This window comes from Aythya ferina (assembly GCF_964211825.1).
Source record: "Aythya ferina genome assembly, chromosome: 2".
NCBI classification, from domain to species: domain Eukaryota; kingdom Metazoa; phylum Chordata; class Aves; order Anseriformes; family Anatidae; genus Aythya; species Aythya ferina.
In genome coordinates this window covers 97921731-97941050 of record NC_140297.1, presented here as the reverse complement: position 1 = coordinate 97941050, position 19320 = coordinate 97921731, and the positions used below count along the sequence as shown (strand labels likewise).

Genomic DNA, 19320 nt, shown 5'->3' with positions numbered 1-19320 from the left:
GGCGAGGCAACTGAGCACTTCTCCCTGCTTTTATTTCTACCACGCTACTTCCACAAAGCTTTTGGGAACTTGGCACTTTAGCACTTTTTATTTCTGGGAAGTTCATGTGAAATAAATTAGAATACTCCAAGGAGAAGAGTGCAGTACTGAGAGACACGTATTAACCGAAATCCCTTAGTGAAAACAGCTAGGCGAAAAACACACATCCCGTACCATGCCTTCTTGTTTGCACCTAAGGTCTGCTATCAGTTAAGCCCGTGTTGGATATTGAAATATTCTCTGATTCAGACTTTTAGGTTAGGAATGTGTATAATGTCTTTTTTTTTTTTGCACGTTTGACATGTATAAAATTACAATCTAACTCTGACAATCTGGTGCCATGTAAGACGGTGTATCAGGCCTGCAGCTGCAAGTAATTGCATTCTGTACGGGAGCATGGGATCAAAATGTGGAAGAAATAAGGATAATTTATTGAAAACAGCTAATTCATTCTGAATGGTGTGCTGATGGACATAGAACGAAACAAAGGTCAGGGTAAGCAGAAGAATTCACGTGCTTTCTTCCGTATTATTAGGAATGTGGCTTCACTGAACCAGACTTCAGAGGAGAACGCCCTGTAGATTGAGTTATTCTGTGGTTGATTGACGTGGTGTTGCTGCTTCTCTTTCAGATGAAGTGGACTACAGTAATTTTGGGACCAACACGCTATCGAGGAAGAAGAAGGCCCTGGTGACCCTCCGCAACGACAATCTCCGCCGGCGCCCTCACATTAACATTAGCATGCCTCATGATTTTAGACCGGTGTCTTCCATAATCGACGTGGACATTCTCCCCGAAACACACAGGAGAGTGAGGCTGTACCGACACGGGTGTGAGAAACCCCTCGGGTTTTACATTCGCGATGGCACCAGCGTAAGGGTTACCCCTCACGGACTGGAAAAAGTGCCCGGCATCTTCATCTCTCGTATGGTTCCTGGGGGGCTAGCGGAGAGCACGGGCTTGCTGGCTGTCAACGATGAAGTCCTGGAAGTTAACGGCATTGAAGTAGCGGGAAAGACTCTGGACCAAGTCACAGACATGATGATTGCCAACAGCCATAACCTTATTATCACGGTCAAGCCAGCAAACCAGAGGAACAATATTATCCGAAGCAGTAGGATGTCTGGTAGCTCTGGCCAGTCTACAGACAGCACTGCTAGTCACCACAGCTTGCCTACATCCCACGTGCTGCAGAACTTCCACCCCGATGAAATGGAGAGTGACGAAGAGGCTGACATTGTCATCGAGGGCGGTCTGGAGCCACAGCACATTCCGAAACTGCACAGCCTTACTTCCAGTAGCCTCTCTCGAATCAATGGCAGCAGCCTTAGCCACAGACTTCAAAGGGACCTGGTGCTCAACAACAACTCTGGCCGAGAAAGCAACGGCAACATCCACAAATTACTCAGTTCCTTAAAAACTGATCCCCGGCACAGTCTGGTTATCCCCAGAGGAGGCATCGAGGAGGACGGGACAGTCATTACACTTTAGTAGCAATTCCTGCAACCCTCTTTTCAGTCTTAAGTGCCAATGAGGACAATTAAGTCTTGCAACACGTTATGCACAATTACAGAGAGCTGATATTCTCGTAGACCTCAGAGGTGCAGAAAATTGTTGCTGTCTAGGAAACGTGGCATCTGGAGTTAGACATAAGACTGTCACGCACTGCAGAATTTGTCAGGAGAATACCAGGGTGTAAAACCTGGTTGATACCCCAGCCCTGAAGTGAGAAGGCGAATTAGTTTTAGTTTGTATAAATCTGAGCAGTTTTATAGGCCACCACTGGCAGTGCTACGTACTTGGGTTTGAATGCATGGGTGGATGTATTTATACATGCATGTATATGAATTAGGTTTTAATAGTAATAACAGACGTGTCTATTTGAAGTGGAATCTGTTTTTCCTCTAATAGGAGTTTAAAAAGAGCGCTTCTTAATAGCTATCCGTTCTTCTAGCATCACAGACAGACCTTCCACTCATTTGTTTATTCCATATTTGCAATGTTATGTCTAATCCAGACACGCTCTATAAAAGGGGCGGTTTCCTGCTCTGGTGGTAACAGTGGTAGGGAGATGCTGCAAATCCATTTTCCAAATGAAAGTAGATTTTATATATATATTTTTAAAAAAGTCTGGGGTGGGGAGGTTGGAGGACATCGACGTTATTGCTTTGAGATCAGCACCACCTGCTGGTCAGAGGCAGGCCTGCCTGCAACACGATTTTGGACTGTCCTGGAACAGAAAACCACGACACCGAGGGCTTCAAACCAGGTTCAGCACCATTATGTGTAAAATCTATTCCTTTTCTTTTTTCGATATTTATTAGATAATACCTCTTTTTCATTTTTTTTTTCATTCTGTTTTTTTTTTGTTGTTTGTTTGTTTGTTTTTTTCAATTTTATGGTTCATGTGAATTTTAGGGATTCATGCAAGAAGGCAAAAGTGGAAGAGTATGCTAGGACTGTCCCCTTCACCACCGAAACAGGTTCTTGCTGCATGTTTGGGGCAACCAAAATCCCACAAGGTCTTTTCTTACAAAAGATTGGCCAATTGCTGTACAAGCTAGGGATGTCGACTCTCTTTCAAACTTAACCTTAGAATAGTTCTATTATTTTTGGACTCTTCTAGTAATCATAAAGCTTAATGTCTACACATGATTTCTAGAAACTTAGAGTGTACTGGGTGTTTGCGATGGCTGGACATCTCTACTGGATGCTGGTTAAGGGGTAACCAGCGACTGCTGAGTCGATAACCGTTCACTTCTGAAAATGCCATGGATTTATTAAAGTGGTCAAATCCAAAATATTTTGTTATACCTTGATCAGTGTAAGGAACAAAATCTAAATGTTTTACAATGTATTTTTCTACTTTTAGCTTGTGTCACTTTCTGTTTGTTTTTAACTTTGTAGTACATTAAAGCTTTTTTATATGGTGAACTAGACATTTCTTAAATATTGTATGGATATGAAAATTCAGAAGTCTTGGTTTGAAAAAAGTTACATTCCATTTTGGAATTTGTAAAGGCTGGACAAAGGATGTGTGGACTAATTCATTACTGCTGATTAAGAATACCTGTGGAACAGCCAGTCTTCTGCTCGTTGTTAAATGTTTTGGACGCTGAACTTAGTGTGTTTCTTTTAGATTTGCTTTGAAAGTTTATTTTAAAATTCTTTCACTTATTCTAATTAAGCCTCTTCTAGGTGCCACAGCAGATATAGAGCTATACTTATTTTTCCCAGCACAATAAGAACAGCACATTGATCCTGTTTGTCTTAAAAATGTTTGTACTTTACCAAAGGTTTTCATTTTTTTAAAAAAAATCTGACTATATCAGTGCAGTAAAAAAAAAAAAGAAAAAAAAAGAGAGCTGGATATGCTTCAGTCAATCAGACCATCTTATCAGAGGATTGTGATATATCTTAAATAAGACAACTTCTTTAAACAAGTGGATTTGTCTGGCTGAAGTTACTCATTTTGCCTTATTTAACTGATGAAATTGTGACCTCCTGTCTGCAATAAAATGTGCACTAATCTTACATCTATGCTATATCCTTTCCCCTCTCCTGAAGCACATCTTCCTGCAGAAGTGTTTCACTTCCTTGTTGAAACAAGACATGTTTTTTTGCCAACTCATTTTGTTGATGCCTTTTTCTCTGCTATTAAAGACTTAGCACAGGTAACAGCCAGAAGAATGAAAATTTCCTCCCTGTACTGCCTTTATTAAAGGGTACTGCTACATGGATTTGTATGGGAACCAAGTAACTTGCAATACTCTTCATAGCATGACTTCTTCAGGTCTCCTGTCTTCCTTGAGTACCTCAGGTACTTCCAGAGCTTCAGAAGCTTCAGCATAAGCTGAAGATACCCCTGTCAGGATGATACGCTGCAGAGCCTTGCTTGGAGGAAGGCTCTGTGGCAGTCCGGGTGAAGCAGACAAGGCCCTTCACCCTAGGAAGGGAGAAACACGAGTTGCATTTCACACCCCAGAGCCTCAAGAGGCATGAATAAAAGCATTTTACCCTGGCTTTCAATCTCAAGTTGAGAAGGGCAGAGCATTGACAAAAACAATTTTGGAGCTAACACTTCGTAACGTAACTCTTAAGGCTTGCAAACTTACTGCCCTTGTTTGCATCAGGTAAAAAAAAAAAAAAACAACAACAACAAAAAGCTTTTATTTTTGCATGTACCATTCTGAAAAGTCATATATATATATATACACATATTAGTTCTCTCTTTAGGATTAACTCTCTTTAGGACCCCTTTTTGGTCTGTCACCTGGCTCTGCTCTACCAGGTGGGAGAAGCTCACGCAGAAATCAGGGAACCTTTGGGCGCAGCGGGAGGTGTCTGCCCAGGGCAGGGGGTTGGAGTTAGACGGTCTTTAAGGTCCCTTCCTGCCCCAAACCCATTTGTGTTTCTGTGATAAAGCAGGCGGATGGCTGAGGGGACAGAGCTGAATACCCCCCTCGGGCACCCACCACCCTCCTCTGTGGCGAGGGCAGGCGGGCGGGCGGTGCCAGGCGCGGGCACGGCCCCCTCACGTGATGGCGGCGCCTCCTCCCTCGCGTAATGGCGGCGCCGCCTGACGGGACGGGCAGCGGCGGCATGGCGGCGGCACCGGGGGACGGCGACGGGGCCGGGCCGGGCCCCAGCGGGGGTAACGGGGACAGCGGGCACGTCTCCCAGAGCCACAGCAACGCCTCCGGGCTCGGCGAGCAGGAGGACGAGGAGGGGGACGCCCTGGAGGCGTCGCTCAGCGCCACCGCCGCCGCCTACGCCGCCTACCTGCTCGTCGACCGCAGCGCCTTCAGCGAGCAGGTGGGGGGCGGCGACCCGCAGCGCCTTCATTTCGTTTATTTATCCGCTTATTTATTTATTTTGGGGAGCCGTTGCATCGTCCCAACGCCTCTTTTTTTTGTTGTTTGTTCCTTTCTGGGCCAGGCGGGACGTAGCCTCTTCCCCCCCGCCCCCCCATCTCTTAAACTTAACCGTGTTTTGGCAGGTGGAGAGCCTGGAGAGGAGCCTGGACGAGCTGCTGACCAGGGTGGATGAGTTCGTGGGGATGCTGGACATGGTGCGTGGTGCTGGGTTTCGGTATGGGGTTTGGGTTTTGAAGTATGGGGCAGAAGGGAAGCAGCCTTTGGTGTTGGCCTGTGGGCTCCCGTACGGTAAGTCACTGGGGAGAAAACTTGTTTTGGTTGATAATTCATGGATGAAAACTACTGATCCTCCATGCATGAGCAAAACAAGATTCACATATAGCTATATAACTGCTTTTGCATACATTTGTAGGTGTACATACATGGAATCTCATTTTTGGATAGTACAGTGACAGACACTTAAAAAGACAATGTGATATTCATCCCCCTTTAATATACGTACAGGCATTTTACATGGTTTTAATGATTAAAGCATCTGGTTGGAATTGCCAGACTCCCAAAACTAGACACGAGTTTAGGGCAGACCTGTTCTTACCATTTTGTCAGAAAGACAGCTTTGTTTTTGCATCCCCATGAGAGGAGAAGGGGGAACTCCATGAAATGCCCATGTACAATGGCACCAGTATACAGGCTGCCTTTGAAAGCACAGCACACATGGTCCTGCAGCTGTAATCTAAGGGCAACCTAATTATGTTTTTTATTATATCAGTACAAGGCCACAAAATCTTTTTTTTTTTTTTTTTTTTTTTTTTGTAAAGATGAGGAAACACACAAGTAGTAAAACTGAAGTTAGAACTTCAGTTTAATACATTTGATTCTCCGGTATGTCTTCTATCTTAATTCTGATAAGGTTACAGCAGCCTGCTTTTAATATAACTATAAAATTAAGTATTTTCCTCTGCAAAATAAATTTTGTTCAAAGGTACATGCTAAACTGTACAAAGAAGCTAGATAATTAGTTTTGATTTAGTGTTTTTAATCTGTTAGTTTTGATAAGTGTAATTGGAACACAATTCTAGCTTCAGAAGTGAAACCTGGTACATAATATTTTGTTTTATTAATCTCTTTCTATTATCTGTTGGAATCTTCTTTAGATTAGAAGCGATTCCTCCCAAGTCATCAATGAAAGCATACCTGAAATTTACACAAAAGCTACAGAAATGAGACAGGTATACAAGAAGATTGACAACCTAGAGGTATGTGCTTGCCATCTTCTACGTGCATTCCGTTTCTCAGCAGGAGGAAAGAATCAATGATACGCTATAATCACGTGCACGTGCATGAACATGGAGTAGGCTCAGATTTCCTTCTTGTTCTTCAGTGTCCAATCCAGCTCTCTTACCTCAGAGTGATGAAGAGAAAACAGTTCATGAGGAATTTCCAGAGACTGTTGACGTTCTAAAAACAAAATGCCTTTTTGTTCCTAAATTTGCTGCTCGAAGCAAGGCAACCATCCTCTTTTCGGAAAGCAATAGTACCACTTTTTCTTCTTTTTGTTATTGATAGCGTTATTTTGATAGCAGTACTGTCTTCAGAGCTATTTTTAGACTAAAAGGAGGCAGCTATTGATTTCTGGTAAAACTTTAGAATTCTAAGTGATCCAGATTCTTGATCCCACTTTCAGTTAGAAAAGCAGATAAAAATCTAAATCCTAATAAGTCTAAATCAGTTATTTGAAAAACAAATAGGAAGAGGAACAATAATTGTTTTATTAGATTTAACCTGTTTTTGCGGGCTGCTAAGTATCTCCTAAATACTTTTTAGCAATAAATTGGGCTTGTAGGTAGAAGGAAATAATGTACAGAGTTTTTTTGTTTTGTTTTGTTTTTACTTCTCATTGTAGTAGCAGTACTGTTACTGCTGTCGTGTAATACAAAGCCCTGTTTCTATCTATTAGTGAAAAAGTTGTGCTTATTTATCCATTTATTTTCCAATAGGCCTTTGTGAAGATGATTGGAAACTGTGTGGCTGGAATGGAAGAACGGGTCATAAAGGCAGAAACAGACCTCGGAGCTTTCCCAAGCACATTCAAGAAAATCTTGCACACAATCAGCATGCCATCCTTCCTTAACGTAAGTAAGCTTTTGTTAGTATGTGTCCAGCTTAGTTCTGTTTACCGGAGAGGATTATTAAAATAATTGTAAATTTGTTACAAATATAACTGTATTTAAATGCAGTACTTTATTAACACTATCGTGAAGTTCTCAGACTTAATTAAAAAAAAAAAAAAAAGCAAAACAAACACTCAAAAAATCACGAATTCTTAAAAGGTTTTGAGTTGCATTCCAAAGGTAGTTTGAATATGTGTAGAAGGGAACATGAATTGGTCCAAATCAAGTAAAGAATGACCAAGCCTTTATTAAAGCATCTCTGATAATATGAAAGCAGGTAGAAAGAGCCTGTACAGCCTGTTAAAGGATTATACTGCATTAATATAATCACTGACAAAATATTATCTAAAAAAGGAAGTAAAAGCTGTGCTACACAGTATTTTTAAAATAAAGGTTCTATTTATACCCAATCTATGCAGTTCAGTAATTGTGTTAGCACCTTCTTAAAACTTGGTAAGAGGGGTGTGATTTATTTCTACCTTTCTTCATGACTACACGTGGACTTTTTCCACTTCAGATGATGTGAAGTGCTCTCTCTAGTATGTTTCAAGGAGATTCCCTATCTAGTCTTAAAAACTGGCACTATGCACTAGTTTTAAAATAAATTTTGGATTAAAAAAGAAAATTTTCTGGCTCTCATATGAACACCTGATGCTTCTTTGCATCACCTGCTAATACACCACGCACAAGTGCTCCTCCTTGCGTTTTGTCAGCACCCAGTATTGCTGCACTAGCTCAGGTCTCCGTCTCGTAATGCTGGGGAGAATGCTGAAATAAAGCAGGTTTGCAGAGGGGGAGAGGAAGGTATTTGTGACTGTTGCGGTGTTTGTGTTACATACTGTAACTGTGTGGTAGCAGAGAAAAATAGCTCTAAATAGAATATGTATTGTGTTGGTAAGACTTGGTTCAGGAAAACTTTTCCTGTGCTATTTTCTGTGTAATCTTAAAGTTAGTTAACTTCCAGTTCCTCCGTAGTTTTTTTTGCGTGTAAGTTCAGGGTGATGTTGCTTATTTCTTCTTTTAGAAAAACAGCCCTCCCCACTCCCTTAAAAAAAAAAAAAAATAAAAAAAAATAAAAAAATCAAAGCTGCTATTTATAGGCCAATTACCAAAAAAAAATCAAACAAACAAACAAAAAAAACAATGGCAGTTGTAGCTAGGAGCCTAGTAGCCTTAAACTTCAGCCTTGAAAAATATTCAACAGTATTTTCCATAAAAGTAAAATCTTCAGCTGAGAAGCTTGAGAGTTCTCATAGTGTTTTGTTTTGTTTTGTTTTGTTTTTTGCTGTTGCGTGGGAAGGCTTCGTCAGCTTATTTTTTTCCACAATCAATAGGGTGGAAAGTCTTTGAAAGAGTCAGCAAGCAGAACCTGTCACATCCAATGGTTTTGTGGTTTGGGAATGGATAGGAATATAATCAACACTCAGAACTGACTGGTGTTAATTGATAAAGTAAATAAAAGCTAGGTGACTGTTCCACAGTGAGCTGAGTATCATGTAGGAAAATATTTATTTTCATTAGTAAACACACTTCTGCATGAATGAAAATGCATATAGAGATTTTTCCTCATGCCTGATGTTTAGCTAGCTTACACAATACACTCGCCCTTTGGAAAAGAAGGAATCGGTGTCATGATTTTTCATCATGGCTGTTAGTTCACAGTTTCCTGCAAAAACTTCCATTAGATCAAGTCCCCTCACGCTCTTCTCATTTGAATGTCCGTTTCTCTACGGAAAGGGTATATTCTGTATTTCTTCAGCTGTGTATTTGTAATCTCACTTTCAGATTTTGCCCCAAGTTCTTCCCTTGTTAATGCCAGGCAATGTAAAGTACAGGCTTCTAATAGCACTAAGGATGTAGACACTCAAAAGGTTAAAATGTCTGCTAAGCAGCTGCAAAAATTTGTAAACGTGTTCTTAGGCAACTGTGGGTACTGTGCCTGCCTATGAATTTCTTCACTGGATTTAAATCAGCCCCTCCCTGCACACATGCAAATGCAACTTAAATCAGAGTCATAAGCTGCAGAACACCTGTGACCCATTTTTCTTGCTTACAGGGTGTTTTCTTGTAGATCAGTACAGGACGAGAAATGTTATTTTAAAAGGGAACTTTGATTTTGAAGATTGTTCCTATATTTGGCAAAATTTCTCAAATAGAAAACTTTGGTAATATCTCCTATTGATAGTTTTAACCTTGGTTTATATATATTTTTTCCATATATGCTATTGCTGTATAAAAAGCAAAACAAAGCTTATTTCAGAGAAACAAGTGGCATCATAAAGTTATAGACAAATATCATTTAAATACCCTAAACCAACAATTTGTGAAATTCAAGCTTGTTTTTAATAGATTTGCGTATAAACAGGATAATAGGTACTTTTTTTCATATGGAGTACAAGTATACACCTTAACTGAATACTGGAAAAATTCCACGTAAATGTTTCATGGGTACACTTAGTTACATCCTCATTTGGTGCATCCCAAACTCCATGTATACTACTGGTTTGCTTTTCACTTTATTATTAGTGAAGACTTTCTAATTTCCCCGTTTCAGACAGGCAAAAAAAGTGCGTGAAGAACTCTGCAGACAAACTGACTGAGAGCTCTGCAAAAGTTTATCAGAATTTCTTCATGAGTCCATAGGAATTTTTAATGAATGAGATCTTGGCCTCAAGCCATCTGTTTAATGGCATGTACCGAAATCATACAATGGCTCTATGCTGCAGTGCAATATTACTTAAATGCACGATGTGATAGTCGGTAGTGGTCCCTGCTGTTGTCCACCTACGGGAGACGTTTGGTATAGCAAAATAATGTACAAATAATATTTAGGAGTGTATACACTCTTCCTGAAAATTCCAAATTTACTACTCTATTATTTTAACAGCATGTCATAGTACATATATTCTAACATATATACTTACTGAAGAAGCTCAGCAGGAGCAGCAACCTTCTTGAAAGAAACATCTGCTAGGTTTGTTTTCATATAGACTTTTTTTAGCTAAATAAATGAGAACACAGAAGGAGTGGCTGAGGAGAACTCAAAAGGCTGGAGGAGGAAGGGTAAAGGTTTGTGGGTTTGGGCAGACAAAGATTACAGTGCCTTGACCCTTACATGTTTGGCTCCTGCAAAGCTGGCATACTTACATTTTTGCAAGACTGAGTCTGTTCAGGTGATAGAATGGCAAAAGCCAAAGCCAGTTTTCTTCGGTAACATAAAGAATATGCTAGACCCATCTGAGCTGTGGTTTAAGGTCACCTGACGAAGGGGATATGCTGTTAAAACTCCTTTTTGTTTTGCATTTTAGCTCTGTGGGTTTTGTTCTGAAACTTGGATTTTTAAGGAGGTGAAAAATAAACTTTATCTAATTTGCAGAAATCGTCTTCCTCGCGACAACAGACCCCCTATGAACCTCCAGTCCTCTTCAAGACTGAAGACTATTTTCCGTGTCTTAATGAAGCACCTTATTGACAATTTTTGTTCCGGGATTGGAATTAATCAGCCAGAATAGAGAAAGCCAAGTGAACAAAAGAAATGCTAACCTCAAAACAGCTGCATTTCTGAGCGTTATTAATGGCATATTGCCATTCTGATTCTCATTGTCTTCCTTCAGGCAGTGTTTTCAGGTAATCTTTGTTTGTGAATATTCTTCGAAAAGTCTTCCTAAAACACAGTATACATTTTCAGATTATATTGGGAAATGAACTTCTACAGCAGGGTTGTGTTTTTTTGTTTTTGTTTGTTTTTGTTTTTGTTTTTGTTTTTTTTATAGGGAAATAATAGGAAACATACTTTTATATTATATATCTTTTAACACTTCAGTATCTGTGCTGCTGCAAATGTAAATAGCCGTACCTCAAGGACGTCTTTTTTTTTTTTAAATATACTGACTGAGGTGAAAGAAAAGCTCTATGCATAAAATCACTGTAAGTTTTGGAACTTGGTCCCTGCACTGCGTGTAGACAAGCGCACCGCAGCAGGATGTGCAGGTGGCAAGGGGAGGACTCGGAAGACTGGCGAGGAGTCAAGGACATGGCTTGGCGTGTGGGATCCTGTAGCAGTTCACAACACGACATTCCACCCTTGCTGATGACCAGCAGGTCACTGTGGCCATACCTTCTAATTCCTGCAGCGTTGTGTTGATCGATGTGGAGTCAGGTGGGCATGGTATATATGATCTGCTGTCAGAAAGAAAAAGTGTGTAAACTGAGGCAGGGCTATCCCTGGGCTGAGCCTTTGTAGGACACCTGCCCTGACCTTACACTTCTCCCTTTCAAACCTCTGTGCAGTGACTGGTGCTGCTTGTGCTGACTGGAGTGGGAGTGAAATGTCAATAAACTAATGGCTATCTAACACCTGGTGTACTTTTGCATCACACCTGAGGGTCCTGAACTGCACAGTTGTTTCTGAGAACCTTTTTGTTACAGCCTGCTGTAACATCTAGCAGTTGTTAATCATTACTTGTTACATTCTTAAAATCATTAGGCTCTAAAAACGGTTTTAATATAAAATCAATACCTGAACTTCACTGTAGAGTCTAGAACATACACTTACATGGGAACACACAGGAAAGAGCAGACGGATATCTATGAAGAGGAACACCCCACACTCTCACCACTCCTTACTTTCTTCAATACCTAAGCATTTCGCTGTAGATGTTCCATTGCAGCAGCAGTTGCCTTTCCAAAAGGCAGGGTACCTTTCCGTTTATGTCAGAATAAGAAAGGCTTATTAGTCCTTCTCAGTGAAATCTAAAGAAATGGTGTGCCTATAACTTAGTGTAAAAACATAAGGCTGCAGTCACATATTCTTAAGCACACCAAATACTCAAGCACACTGATACTGATGGTACAAAACCTCTTAATTTTAGAACCGCTTTCTAACTAATGGATCAACTGCTCAAATAACTTTTCCCATTACTGAATGGAGCTGAATGAATTCATTGACAAATACAAGGAGGAAGAACTGAAGTGGGCTTTTACGTTAAAACAGTTCCATGGAAAACATAATTTATTTTCAAAGAACGCCATAAACAGAAACAATGCAATTCCCATGACTCATAGTTTGTATGTTGTAAATGCTCCAGAATATTTTTAATTCTGACAATAATGGACAGAGCATTGAAGATTCACTAAAGAAATGCTATAACATGCAGTGCTCCCAGGTTGGATGGGGCTTTGGGCAACCTGGTCTGGTGGGAGGTGTCCCTGCCCATGGCAGGGGGTTGGAGCTGGTTGGGCTTTAAGGTCCCTTCTAACCCAAGCTATTCTGTGATTCTATAAAAGTACTGATGATACCTAAGCTGTGGCTTTTTTATATATATATGGTACAGAATAACAAGGTCACAGCTGATCTGAGACCATAGTATTACAGAGTTTAATAAATTGATGCATTTTTATAATACTAACAAGATCCACGCATTCACTCTGGTATTGAGTGGGTTGATGCGTACTACCTTGCTTGTCTCTTCGCTCATGGTAACTCTCATCAAGCAGGAATAATGTAAAACCCAAGAGCTCACACTCAGTAAAGAAAGCTTATAGTTTCAAATCCTTTATTCTGTCTGCCATTGTTACCTTGTATTACTGTGAAACCAGTATTAGCTATATTATGAATTAAGCTTGATATTTATAATTTTCTGTACACTGTTTATCTTTCTCCTGTTGCCTGGGTTTCAAGATCCGAAGCCAGTAACAATAGCAATATGTTACCTAGTTTTAACATGAAGAGTTCTTCATATAGGACTGATTTAAAACAACACGTTTAATGAGCTGAGTTGCTAAAAGTTGGTTATCAAGTGTATGAAACAAGCTGATGTTAAACAGCAACAGAATCGTCTACACCCAAATCTTACTTTTCTTCTCTCACACAAAATGTTAACCTATCCCAGAAGAGAGAATGCTAAAAGTTTTTATATCTTTATAGTTAGGTATGGATTGGGTTTCTATTTGAAAGTAGTACTGTGACTTGTTAAAATATATCTGCATGCTGTAAGAGGCGTGTTCAGATATAATAAAAGCTGCATCCACAAGATACACAGGATGGGTTGAATGTCAGAGCTCCGCATTTCTCATAGCTCTTGGACAAAAATCAACGCAATCTGCCTTAACTAAATATTTACTTACATGATAAACTGTGCCTGCAGAAGGCAGATAAAGACTGACACTAGTAATTCATTATCTTGGGGCATGCATATTTTGTTCCACACTTGAGCAACACCACTGCAGGTGCTATAAAGTCTAAGGAAATTACTGCCATGAAAAGAAGCGGATTTGATGATTTATCTAGACAATTAATAAATTGAGTTTTAAGATTTAAAGATGCATTGGATTGCACTGATGTTATCAAAACTGATAGCAGTGCATGGCTTCTGCTGACAATAACCTTCAAGCTTAAGTAGTTTTACCTACAATGGTAAGAAATTAGTAGGAAGTTTAATTTGGATTCTGTCATGCACAGGAACTGTTTCCAAATGCTCAGATCCTGAGATTCAGAGAGCGATCCTGTGTGAAAACACCTTCCAGAATTAGAAGAGCAAGATAACTTGCATCTGCGTCTATGAAGAGCACTTTACATCTGGAATTTGTAAATGTTGCCAGGTTACCTTAAGAAAAATAAATAAATTATGACACTTTTATACTTTCTTGGTTTTTTTTGTGGAAGAAAAATAAAATCTAGTCTTGGAACTGATACCAAGAATTTCCTGTGTGCCCTGCCTTGAAAAACCAAGATCCCTGCTGGGTTTGGCTATGGTCAAAGAAGCTGGTGTTTCCGTGGCTTGGGTCGGTAATCTTTTTAGCCACTGCAGCTGAATCATCAGGACTGAAAAGTTTTCAGCTGTGGAGACCCACAGGCTTGTAGAAGTGCAGAGGGGATCGAGGAGTTTGGTGAATGTGGCAGGCTCTGCCGTGACACCTGAGTGCCCACTGTGTCGTGCTGCTGCTGGTTCGGCTCTGAGCCCATGGGTGTTAGTACGGCCTCAAGGCGGTGCTGCAGCCTCCAGCCCATCTTGGAGAGGTACGGTGTTTTCTTTACCTTCTTGCTTGAGGGTATCTCGTCACAAACTTTTAATGTTAGTCATTTTTATAGTTTTGCAATACAAAACCATGAATTCAAATTATTCATTATGATCAGTGTATTAAACTTGCTAACTAACAAGCACAGAAGAAGAAATGGAAAAAACAAAACAAAACAAAACAAAAACAGTTCTACAGTTTGAGAAAGAAAAACTGAAATAATGTCTTTATAAAAGATGAATGGATACATAGGAAAACCATAGTATCCTGTCCAAAATTCACATTAAAGACTAAAAACATCTTTTAATTTTGGCCAACTTTATTACTGACTGTACATTGTTTGATGGATTATTTAATAGAATAAAAAGACATTAAAATGGCATAATCATGTGTCTTTGGTGAAACATTATCCATCCAGGAGCTTGAATACTATCTTTATAAAAAGGATATATGGAAAACAGCATATGTAAATGAAGAAAAAAAGAAAAGGGGAAGGGAGGGGAAGGGAAAGGATAAGAAAGTATAAGAAAAAAAAAAAAAGCAGTAGCCAAAATCCCCACAATACTGTGACTGTAAATCAGAGCTCGCTACAACTGATGTGCACCTGAAACATTTCTCTGAACATGAAAGGTTTCTCAGAATGTGAAAGGTTTGCAGAGAGCTGCAAACTGGCAGAAAAGCTAGTTCAGACTGAATCATACGAAAACAAGGAAAAAAAATAGGAATGGTGAGACCATTCTGTAGAAGTGGACGAAGCAGAAAACAGTTTACTGAGTAGAGCAGCCAAGGCAAATGCCAAGAGGTAAAGCTGTGGGCCAGAGCCTCCGAAAGCATAAACAGCCAAGGGCAAGGTCCCTGAGCTGGGGAAGTACAAATGAAAATCCAGAGTGGACCTGAAATACACACGTGATTTTGCTACTTGTTTGCAGTTTAGGAGCTTAATTTTTATTTTTTTTTCCTCAGGGCCCACTGCTGCCAGTCCCACAGCAGCACGAGCTCTTCAGGGAGGGGAAGAGGGGAGGCAGCAGCAGGAAAAACGATTAAAAAATGCTCTAAACAGTGTCATCAAACAACTATCTCGTGTCGTGTTTTCCTCCGGGATTTATTAGCCTGACTTTTCCTGGATTTAGCTGTGTTTCTGCAGCCAAGGGACGGGGAGCACAAGGCAGGCATGCCAGGGAAGCGTTGCCTCAGGAAAATCAGCTGGGATGCGGTTAGCACGCAGTGGATGCGCAGTGTGGCTGCGAGCTCTTTGCACGAAGCAGTGAGGTGACAGTCAGCACCCAGTACTGGCCTGAACGTGAATCTGGCAAGGGATGTGAAGGGCAGCAAGGAGGGACTCTACGGGTGCACAAACAGCACGAGGGAGAGTGTGGATCTACTGCTGGATGCAGCAGAGCCCTGGTGACATGGGACAGGACAAGGTACTCAATGCCTTCTTTGCCTCATGGTAAGTTTTTACTGGGCTCCCCAGTACAAAAATGGTGTGGATGTACTGGAATGAGTCCAGTGCAGGGCCAGAAAGATTTTGGAGCATTTCATGAGGAGAGGCTGAGGGAGCTGGGACTGTTCAGTCTGGGGACAGAAGGATCGGGAGGACCTTATCATGGTATATAAATACCAGATGCAGGGGAGTGAAGAACAGAGACACTTCAGCAGTGTCCACTGGTACAACAAGATGCAATGGGAACAAAATAAAAAATGAAATTCTGTCTGAACATAAGAAAACACTCTTTTTCACTGAGAGTGGTAAATACACATAATATGACAATTGATAAAATCTAATAGTTATAAATTATTATCTATTAAAGATAAAATTATTAAATACTTTAATTAATAATATTTAATATGGTAAATCCTATATTACTTTTTCCGAACACTTCCTTTAATCCCCACCTGTGGGATTTAACACCCATCTGTGTTGATCATCTCATAAATGTCTAACTTCCCTTTGCATGATCTCTTTCCCTGACTGAAGAAGATTGGTGGGTTTGTGTGGAGCTTCCATGCCTTTTGTTGCTCGTCTCTGATCTTTTTACCACTTCTGCTCTACCCTTTTGAGATAAGAAAACCAGCACTGTCTATGTAATTCAAGGCACAAGCAAATCAAAGGTTTAAACAGTGCCACAATAACATTCTCTGCTCTGTTGTTTGTTTCTCCTCTACCTCTGCCCAGTATTGGATGTGCTTTCTTATCTGCTTCTTATCGTATAAACTGATGTTTTCAGGACCCATCATAACTGTGTGATCTCATTCATGAGTAACTGCTCAAATTGGCTTCTTGACTCATAAAGCAGTTCGGATAGAAGGGTATTTTAGTGTAAGAGCTAAATATATGGACATTAAGCAGATGATTCCAGTAGGTTGAGTGATGGTTTTGCCAAAACAAAGGTGTAAGTGGATCTGGTACGAAAAGGAGTAGTTGGCCAAACCAGGACAAGTAGGCAAAACCACGGATGCTGTGAAGTCGGTGGGTTGGCTGTGAGTGCTGACAGTGCATTTGTTGTGGCTCTGTTTATATACATAGGGATGTACCGCTACAGGAGGCCAGCAGCCGGCCTAGTCGACCAATCCCTGTGTGCGTTTGTGCTCATTGGGGCTGGCCCTTGGCTTTTGTCACAGCCACAGAGCAGCAGTCCTAAAAATGAGTTCAGTTTAACCTAGCCTGAGGTACAATGAGGAAGCAGAAAGCCCATAAACATCTTCCAGGCACTGTGCAGGCCACATGAGCCTTGGAGGGGAGAGCTAACACTTTGCAGCACTGACAGAAACCTTCTTCCTTCTGAATGTCCTCAGACCATTTCTGGTGCCAGAGCTCTTTCAGAGCACCATCTCCTCTGCCTCTGCACCATAACCCCTCTGTACCCCGCTCCCTGAGGATGAGCTCTCCCCTGCTCTCCCCTCACGGAGCAGCAGGCCTCCATGCCCTTCTCCATGGCACTGTGCAGGGAAAGGACCCCAAGCAGAGGTGGGAAGTGACATGTCTGACAGAGGTTGTCCTGTATCATCTTCCTCCTCCTGCTTGGAGCTAATTGAAAACAATTGGGAGTGTTCTCCTCAGGTTGGTAGCTCAACCATTCTGTGTTTCTGTAATATCCTGGAGCTGAAGTGGGCATTTCATGGCCTGGCTCTGATGAGATTTGTGTGCGCTCATGCTCACAGATACCTAGAGGGTCGAGGACTGAGCCTCAAGAATGTCAGCCAGGGATGGTGCTGTCTTTCTTCTGCGCCACACTCTCCACCAGACAATAGTATCCCCACATTTTGTCTCCAAAGCCTTTGCTTTGAATCCAGCCACTAAGATTGTTGGTGGTGATTAATCATGCACTGCTTTTGTCTTGCTGCGTGTAGGAAGAAGTTAAAGTGACTGACTACTCTGCAGTGACAGTCTCCAGTTTTTCTGTGAGGGTTTTATGGATGCAGCCACCCGATAACAGCACAGTGCCAAGAAAAGAGTAATGGCTTTGCTTTTGTGCTGCTGCTCTTTTCAGCTCAGTTCTTTCCATTCTCTCCAGAATCGTGGCCAAAGTAGAAAACAGAGATGAACATCTTCTCTCCTTGAAGGAAAAGTAATGCCTCCAGCTGTGCTGAAGTTGATTTGTTGTGACCTGCCACACAGCCCGGATCACTGTGTTCAGCTCTGTTTATGGAACCCAAACTGGTGTTGCCATTTCAACTAAGTCTGGAAAAACTGGGGACAGGAAGGATTTTTTCATGTTCTCTACCATCATTTTTGCCCCATTTTCCTTTTACCTCAATATGCATTTTTCTATTTTCATTGGTAGCCTGGTGCATTATTCTAGCATTCACTCATGGTTCTTGTCACCAAGTATGATGTTATTCACAGATGATGTCTTCATATTGATACAAATACTGCTGGCCCTAGGATCCCTTGTTAAGAGTCTCTGGGGAGAACGGATTTGTTATATTTAGTACTGCTCACGAGCTTTTTGTATGCGTGGCTTGACTTGCTGAGAAACTAACTGCTGGGTGTTGTGTTAATAGAAAGCTGAGAGGCACACACAGCTTGGCAGGGCTTACACATGACAACATCATCATATGTCTGTCCCCATCTGTGCAAACACCTAATTGTACCTAACTCGTACCAATTCATGCACTGAATTAGTGATTCACAGCATTAACGATGACTGGCATTTGCATCAGCTGGGCCCATCAGAGCATGAACAGGTAAAAAGGTTCATCTCAGGCCTCCCTTGCTGTGTCTGAACGTGCCTCCAAGCAGCTGGGGACCTGCACAGCCTGGCTGGCTGTTTCATCATATGTACCCCAAAATCCTCAGGCTGAAATCCACAATGGAGATGAGTCCTCAGCTGTGCTCCTCAGATGTGTGTGCACTCCCCTGGGAAGTGTGTCCCCATACTTTTTCCTTCTAGCAAAAAGAGGGAAGAATTAAAAATAACTGCAATCCACACTATATGTTTTTCTTTTTTTTTTTTTTTTTCCGCATCTTTTCCAGAAACATCTAGGAGGTGTTGCTATAGGAGCCAGAGTGCTGGACCCATGTCTGATTGTGTCAGGGCATTTCTGGTTCTGGAAAACAGTTCCTAGTGCCCACTAGTGGATAATGCCAGTGCCATCATACTATTTTCTTTGTATAAAGGAATCATTCAGTAATTAAACAAGAACACAGTTGGGGTTGTTCTGATATATCATAAAGCAAATGGGAAATCCCATTTATTTCCACTCAGATTTCAGTGTGTTTGATACTACCTGAAACTGGTACAGGCATATTAATGATTTACAGCTGGCAATTCTCCCTAGCAGTGGCTTTTATTTAATCGCTGCCATTATTTTCAAAGATTTGATTACGTTCTTAGTTATTAGTGTACATACTTCCTCCAAATTGCCATCTGATAAGGTCAGCAATAATTTTTAGTCTGGAAATTTCAACGGGTCATGTTAAAATGCTAAAAAGCCCTGCTCCCCACTTCCTCTTTGTTGTTTGTATCTCAGCTTACATTGCTTTCTAGCCTCTGATGAGTCACCGCACATATTTTGTACTGATTCTTTAAACATTTCACGTCTGAGCAGTGATTTTGATTTCTATGTTTCCTGGACAGAAAAAGCACCGGTTTTGCCTGCAGGTAACACTGGATCTTGCCAGATTGGAGGAATCCTCTTTCCCAAGCAATGATTGCACAGCATATGCTGAAAACCACATGCAGGTGACTGTGCTAACTTTTGGAGATTTTTAT

The 19320-nt window shown here is 41.0% G+C and overlaps 2 protein-coding genes and 1 long non-coding RNA gene across 5 annotated transcripts in view; 2 read left to right on the top strand and 1 right to left on the bottom strand.

Moving 5' to 3' along the window:
• Positions 1 to 3573, top strand: part of PARD6G (par-6 family cell polarity regulator gamma) — a 47592-nt gene extending 44019 nt beyond the window's left edge. Inside the window, exon 3 of the mRNA XM_084507994.1 lies at positions 671 to 3573. Coding sequence (XP_084364120.1) covers positions 671 to 1530 — 860 coding nt within the window. The 3' untranslated portion in view covers positions 1531 to 3573. The remainder of the gene's footprint in view (positions 1 to 670) is intronic.
• Positions 3065 to 4583, bottom strand: LOC311430977. Its single transcript, XR_014689152.1, has 2 exons — positions 4313 to 4583; positions 3065 to 3985 (listed from the first exon to the last, which is right to left on the bottom strand). It is a non-coding gene; the product is annotated as an uncharacterized lncRNA (long non-coding RNA).
• Positions 4584 to 4590: 7 nt separating this feature from the next.
• BLOC1S4 (biogenesis of lysosomal organelles complex 1 subunit 4) lies at positions 4591 to 13725 on the top strand. Of its 3 annotated transcripts, XM_084507997.1 has the most exons (7): positions 4591 to 4854; positions 5039 to 5110; positions 6071 to 6172; positions 6914 to 7048; positions 10464 to 10714; positions 10861 to 11246; positions 13548 to 13725. In XM_084507997.1, the coding sequence occupies exons 1-5, from the start codon at positions 4606 to 4608 to the stop codon at positions 10557 to 10559; spliced, it is 654 nt and encodes a 217-aa protein (XP_084364123.1). In that variant the 5' UTR covers positions 4591 to 4605; the 3' UTR covers positions 10560 to 10714; positions 10861 to 11246; positions 13548 to 13725. The 3 variants fall into 3 exon arrangements, with proteins under 3 accessions (XP_084364123.1, XP_084364122.1, XP_084364121.1); XM_084507996.1 differs by lacking the exon at positions 10861 to 11246; XM_084507995.1 differs by lacking the exon at positions 13548 to 13725 and having other exon boundaries at positions 10861 to 11441.
• The last annotated feature ends 5595 nt before the right edge of the window (positions 13726 to 19320 follow it).

What these genes read in the sequence shown, in the direction of transcription:
- BLOC1S4 (XM_084507996.1), top strand. Translation starts at nt 4,606, where the DNA reads ATGGCGGCGCCGCCTGACGGGACGGGCAGCGGCGGCATGGCGGCGGCA. An exon ending in TCGTGGGGATGCTGGACATG is followed by an intron (nt 5,111 to 6,070) that starts GTGCGTGGTGCT and finishes AATCTTCTTTAG; the next exon opens with ATTAGAAGCGATTCCTCCCA. An exon ending in AGAAGATTGACAACCTAGAG is followed by an intron (nt 6,173 to 6,913) that starts GTATGTGCTTGC and finishes ATTTTCCAATAG; the next exon opens with GCCTTTGTGAAGATGATTGG.